Consider the following 6397-nt stretch of genomic DNA (forward strand, 5'->3'; position numbering starts at 1 on the left):
CTGCCTCCGGCTGTACCGCCCCGGGAACGGAACGGGGGGCTCCGGCTGTCCCGGGCCTACGGGGAGTGTCTGCGTGCTCCTGCGGGCACGCTCGGACACGGAGGGTGCAGCCGGCGCGGCCCTGTGCCAAGCAGCGAGCTGGGTCCCAGCCGAGGGGCACACTGAGTGGGCAGCCGGGCTCTGCCCCAGCTCGCAGCCCTGTCCCATACCGGCTGCCTCGGTGCCTCCCTTGGCGGTATCAGACCTCCTGCTCTGCTGCCAGGAGGCCCCTCGCCTATGGGACCAGCCACCGGGTACCTGACCTGAAGGAAGATAAAATCATAGCAAATCAAACAGGAGCTTTCTTATCTAGATTTATTACCAAATAAATGGCTGGAAGCTCAGCACCTCCTGCTGAGGGGCCAGGACAGCAGGTTTTAAGTAGTCGGGAGCTTCTCGTCCCCAGTGCTTGGGTGGCTTTGGCCTCCTTGCATGGTGAGAGGAGGCATTTGGGTGCTACTCTGAGTTTTCACTTGGTTAGGGAATAGAAGAGCAAAAATCTGAGGCACAAGCTGGCAGTGCCTTCTGGGCACCACCAGGTCTCTATCAGACCCAGGCAGGAATGGGTCTATTTTGGAGCCAGCCATTTTCCATAGCACAGAACAGTCATCTCAGTACCAGGGATGAAGCCTGGCCCCAATGAACTTCTGTAACATGCAGGCCCGGCATGTGGGTGTCGTTGTGCCCCCTGCCCCCCTCCCCGTCCTGTGCTAGTGGGCATTCTGTATGTTCTGCCCGCTCCTTGGGAGCTGCTAATGCTGCTTGACTCCTGTCACAGCCCCAGCCCTGCCAGCCCTGCTGCAAAGGTCTGCAAGCCCTGCAAAAGCCTCTGCTGGCCCCAGCCAACCTCGCCCTGGGAACAGTTCCCCCCACCAACCTTGTGCAGCATAGCTATCTGCCTGCCCACGGAAACATCCATTTCTGCTGCCAGCTGGGCTGTGTCCATGCACAACTTGGCAGCCTCTTAAGCTTCCTGCTGGTGAAGTTGCAGCAACTTGGGATCTCTCCTGCCACTTCAGAGATACTAGCCAGCAAACTGACAGGGCCAGAGGCTGCAGCCAGGCAGTCACTGGCCTGCCAGCTCAGGGGAGAGAAGGCACAGTATTCAGAGAGGCCAGGGCAGCAGTGCTCAGCCCTGGGGCAGCAGGGAGAATCCATATGTGACTGCTGTCAGCCTGGGCTCCTGGGTTCCTTAGGTACCTTCTCTGCTGTTGATGCTGCCCAGTTCACGGGAGGTGGAGACCCTCAGAACATTTCCCTGGCAGAGCATGGGCAACCCCCTTCTCCAAATGTGGTAGCGCTTAGAGAAAACATGCTAGGATCAGACCCCCTCATTCCTTTCCCCAACTGTGCTGAACTTCAGAAGGGGTTGGGGCAGGCTCCACCCTGCTCTTGCTGGGTGATGACTCTGTTCCAGGCTGCTGAAGTGATTCTTGCAAATCTGCTCTATTGCAAACACTGTTTTCAAAAAGGTTTCTGGAAGGATGCAGCCTTTTTGGCCCAAAAAAAAAGAAGAGGAAACAATTCCTGCTGCTTCTGTTCAGGTGTGAGCCAAACCCCACCAGACACAATAGAATGCAAAGCCATCTAGAAGCTGCTGCTCAACGTTCTAGTGCCGATCACAGTGGGCACCTCCCCCTGTGTGGGGACCTTAGAACTTGGCAGATTTGCCAGAGCATGACCACCTCTCTGAGAGGCCACAGTGCTGCGAACCCTCTGCTGTACAGGCATATGTTACCTGAGAGGTTCAGCCAGATGGAAGCAGGTAGCTCTGCCATGCAGGATGGTACCAGACTCCCCAGTCACTGTGGGTACCTCCTTCTGCCCGTGGTGGTGCCAGGGCTATCACTGCAAGGTGCAGCCCCATGCCCAGAGGCACAGCAGGGCTCTTACTTCTTGCTGCCAGGCTGTAAGCAGTGTCACAACATTTGCCCAGGCACAGTGCCCAGCCTCTGCACTCTGGTGAGTGACTGGGCTGTTGCTGCAGCCCTCTGCCATCCTGTGGCTGGTTTGTGCCGCACTACAGGTGGGCACTTGGTTCCTGTCCAGGGGCCTCTGAGCTACCCCACAGCTGCACACACTTGCACTTGCAAACCTAGTTGTTCTTGACTCCCTGGCAAGACATCAAGCCTGCATCCTTTCCAGCAGCTGTGCCCATCACAGCAGTTCCAGAAGGCTGTAAACTGCAGGAGAAGACTCAGGTATTGCCTCCAGCCCTACATAACATGCAGTGGCTGCACTGCCAGCCCAGCCTGATCCCAAAGGGTTGGGGAGCAGTCTGGTTGGGGATACCCACCCTATTCCTCACTGTGCCCTGGGGCAAAATACCCTCATCTGGGCAGGTACAGCATCTATATACATGCACACACAGAGCAGGGTCCACTTATAACCTAGGCACAGCAGTTGTCTCAGCAGAGCATCTATCCCAAAATGTGCCCATATCCTTCACTCCCATCCTAGGAGCAATGCCTGTCCCTGTACTGTACCCACACTGAAGAAACATCCCAGTCTGAAGAGGCTGGAAAGCCTGGCCACAGTTAACAGCTGGGGTAGGACTACACCTGGTTAGCCCGAGCTGCATGTAGGGTACAGTTCTGCCAGGCCACAACCAGCAGCATGATGTCCTGGTGGGCTGTCTGGCATCTCTTGCTCTCCCCATGGCCTCTCAGAGGCTGGGGAGATTGCTCATCATGCTGGAGTTGCTGGAGAGAGGTGCTCTGGGCCGGGTGTTCAGTGCTACAGAGCTGCGGAAGCTCTCCCGGTATCGGAGGGAGCTCTCTGTGGATGAGCCAGAGTTGATGTCTGTGATGACCAAGCAGTTTCCAGGCTTGCAAAGCCCAACCCTGACACAGCAGTAGCACAGCAGGCTTCCCACAGCACGGCGAACCTCCACGCTCCGGAGGGAATAAATGATGGGGTTAATGCCTGAGTTAACCATGGCCAAAGCCAAGGTCCAGTCCAGGCTGTGGAGGTGTGTGCAGGTCTGGGTGTCACAGAAGACATCAAAGAGCAACAGGACGAATAGGGGGCTCCAGCAGATAATGAAGGCACCCAGGATCATCAGCACAGTCTTGAGCAAGCGCAGGGACCGTTTGCGGCTGTGCCGAGAAGTAGTTTGCTTAGAACTGGCCTGGACCAGCTGGAAGATGGAGATGTAGAGGCCGATGATCCCCAGGAGGATGATGCTGAACATGACTACGGAGAAAAGGATGTAGTTCTTGGAGTAGAGAGGCAGGAGGACAGAGCAGGCATTGAAGTCACACAGACAATTCCAGCCCAGCAGCGGAAGCAGTCCAATGATGAAGGCCAGCAGCCAGCAGAAAATGATCAGGCTGCGTAAGCGCAGGGTCTTGCTGGCTTCATTCTCGGCAATTGGCCTTACCATGGCACTGTAGCGCTCGATGGCAGTCACAAGCAAGCTGAAGGTGGAGGCAGCCAGTGCAATGAAGAGGATGCCTTCCCGCAGGAACCAGAGCTGAGGTGAAAGCTGGAAGGTCTTCTTGCCTGAGAGGCAGAGATTAGAAAGGTAGGCAGTCCCTGCAAGCAGGTCGCTCACGGTGATGCTCGCAATGCAGGAGTAGACCCAGCGGCGGGCTCGCAGACACCGCAGGATGGCCATCAGCACAAGCAGATTCTCCAGGATGATGATGCAGCTGATGATGGCAAAGGTTGTGCGGATGAGACCCATACCCTCATCCCCAGACTGCCGATTGGTTAGCTTGCCTGTGAAGTTGTAGTGCTGCAGGATGATGTTCACATTCCTCATGGCAGCCAGCTGCAGGCAGGAACCTTTCCTATCAAGCAGGTCAAGTCTGAGCTCAGGATATTGAGCAGAGCCCAGTGGAAGGGAACGATTCACCAGCCAGCTCAGCTCTGGACCACCCATCTTCTGAGCCGAGGTCAGCAGCCAAGGGATGCACGATGGAGCAAGGGTTGAGGTGGGGTTTGGAGAAGAGCAGTTTGAGGGCTGGAGACAACTGTGAGACTCTGCCACAAAGAACTGGCTCTGAGCCCAGCAGCGTGGAGATGAGAGTTAGAGCCCTGTCTGCCAGCCCCACGGCACTGAAAGGGCAAGGGGAGAGGAAGGTGAGGTGTTTTGTAAGTCCATGCATGAGGATGGGCTTCCTGTTGTTTAATAAAGTTTCCTGTTGTGAGCTAGAGTACTGACATCGTTTCTAACAGCTGTCATTTCTCAGTAAGGGTCTGGCTATTCTCAGCTTTGGTGTGGTTGTGAAGGTGGGACATGAATGAAATAATGTGTCAGGCCCCTCTTTGAGCCAGGGCAGGCTGGGTCAAATGGGGTAACACCTCCCACCTTGATGGCCAGGGTCTGTTGGGCTGAACAAAGCCAAGTGCTAGTAAGAGCACCCAGACAGCCTGAGATAATAAGTGCTTTGCCTTTTGTGGTGTTGAATTCACCCCTGAGCCTGGCAGAGAGCAACTGCCTCTTCATCAGCTGCCCTGTGCACCACCCATGCCCAGATACATCCTTCTCCAGGAGGAAGCTCCATGCTCTCACCTCTCTGGGCTCCTCCATGGGCCCAGCTCCTGACAATCTCTCAGGACACATTCTTCCAAGTCCTGCCCTGTCACTGCAGCAAGTCCAGGCACCTGTGTCTGAAGCTAGGGCTCAGCTCCACCCAGTTCAAAGGAAACCAGCTGGTCAAAGCCCTACATGTGCCCTGACACTGCACCCTCCACCTTCAGCTCTCCAAGCACCTGCTAGAGATGCGTCAGGATCTTCCCATTGTCTACGTCACAGACAGGGAAACAGAGGCACAGAGCTGCTGCCTTTTGCCTGGCATTGCAGAAGGCGCAAGGGGCCGGCACTGAGACCAGAACCTGCAAGTCCTGACATGATTGTAATGTTAATGTCTATCGTTGACCTATTCCCTGCGTCTGCAAAATTTGACTGGGGAGAAAGTCTTGCAACATGCTATTCCCAGACGCGGCTGTTGAATCTGCCTTATGACTCACCTGTCATGACTGGCCCGAGGCTCTTACTGCCGGAGGGAGATTCAGCAGCTAGCAGTGCTCTCCAGCTACTTGTCTGAGGCCCAGCACAGAGTAGGTAGTGGGGAGGGCTCCTCGTGTGAAATAAGCAAGACTTCTACCTACCAAAGTGGAAAAAGGGAAGTTACAACATCAACCACATTTCTGTGCAGGATGGACCCCACCCAAAACAGCTGCAAAGAGACATAGAGAAAGAAAGACAGAGCACCTTTTAACTCAGGATCACAGCAGAAGCTGTGCCCTGCTTTCTACTTTCACCTGTGTTCTTGCTCCAGATTGGCACAAAGCCATGGAGAGGTCCCCAGGTTGAGAGCAAAGAGCGGTGATTTCTTCCATCAGCATGGCAAGCAGGGAGTTGTCCTGGGAGTCCATCTACTGCTTGATGAGTGGAGAGATCCCAGCCTGGATTGCAGCATAGACAAGTGGAAAATGAAAAGGAGGTTCCTGCTACAGGAAGTCAAGTGCAAGCGAGTGGTTCTCATCACAAGCTGAGGGCTCCATCCTCCACATTCACCCTTTCAACTGGTGTTTTGGGCTTTTCTATCAGCAGCATGGAAACAAATTCATGCTGATAAAGTCAGCAGATGAGCCCAAGATTGAAGGAGCGGAAATCAGCAGGAAGGCTGGGCCATGAGTGCGGTGCAATCCAGAGAAGAGTGCAAGGTTGCACATTCAGCAGAAATAGCACACTCCCAAATGGGCTGGATAGATGCTCCTGGCACAGCACTGGAATCAAAAGGGTCAATGTGATCCTTGCACATCACCCCTGCTTTATTCTTGCTTCAGGGTGAGCCCCCAGCTAATGTGTCTGCTTAGGACAGAACTGGTGGGGTGTCCCTGAAAGATCAGAGGATGAAGAAACTTGCCTTGTCAGGGGCCCTAAGTAGCTCTCAAATAGCTGGCAGCACGTGAGCAGTCTCAGGAAAGAGATATCTGACAGGAACGAGCTCTTTGTCAGGGAGATCTGTGGAGAGTGTGGGGCAAGTGGGAGGCAAATGCTTTTGATGGCAGGAGGGCTTGAGGCAGATAAGCAGCTGGGACAACGCAACGCACTCACCCATGGGGTGCCAGGTCCTCTGGACCAGCAGAATACCATAGGCTCTTTCTAATGCCCCTTTCACAAGCACATCAGGTGCTGCCTAAAAGGCAGGGCTGATTATTTTGTCAAGAGCTGTTCCAGTGAGACAAAACCTTGTTCCTTGCTCTGTCCTAGCACCTGACTTGTTTGCCTTTCCATAGCGGAGGAGACTGGGTACCTGTGGGGCACGCTGCAGTTTCACAGCATGTGGTGAGGGGGACCGGCTCTGGGAAGCTGCCTGAGCTGTGTCCCAGCCCTTGCTGCTGC

At 54.9% G+C, this 6397-nt stretch overlaps 1 protein-coding gene across 2 annotated transcripts; it reads right to left on the minus strand.

Annotated features, from left to right (window-relative positions):
- Positions 1 to 346: 346 nt before the first annotated feature.
- Positions 347 to 5599, minus strand: S1PR4 (sphingosine-1-phosphate receptor 4). 2 transcript variants are annotated; one of them, XM_087769262.1, is made up of 3 exons: positions 5311 to 5599; positions 5017 to 5149; positions 347 to 4101 (listed from the first exon to the last, which is right to left on the minus strand). In XM_087769262.1, exon 3 carries the CDS (start codon positions 3923 to 3925, stop codon positions 2705 to 2707), a length of 1221 nt encoding a protein of 406 aa, XP_087625388.1. In that variant the 5' UTR covers positions 3926 to 4101; positions 5017 to 5149; positions 5311 to 5599; the 3' UTR covers positions 347 to 2704. The 2 variants fall into 2 exon arrangements, with proteins under 2 accessions (XP_087625388.1, XP_087625387.1); XM_087769261.1 differs by having other exon boundaries at positions 5017 to 5153.
- Positions 5600 to 6397: the final 798 nt, after the last annotated feature.

Source organism: Nipponia nippon, unplaced genomic scaffold (genome assembly GCF_047370975.1).
Source record: "Nipponia nippon isolate SJK-2023a ecotype South Korea unplaced genomic scaffold, ASM4737097v1 scaffold_31, whole genome shotgun sequence".
NCBI lineage: Eukaryota > Metazoa > Chordata > Aves > Pelecaniformes > Threskiornithidae > Nipponia > Nipponia nippon.

Bases quoted from the DNA above. Each gene is read 5' to 3' on its own strand.
- S1PR4 (XM_087769262.1), bottom strand. From the start codon at position 3,925: ATGGGTGGTCCAGAGCTGAGCTGGCTGGTGAATCGTTCCCTTCCACTG.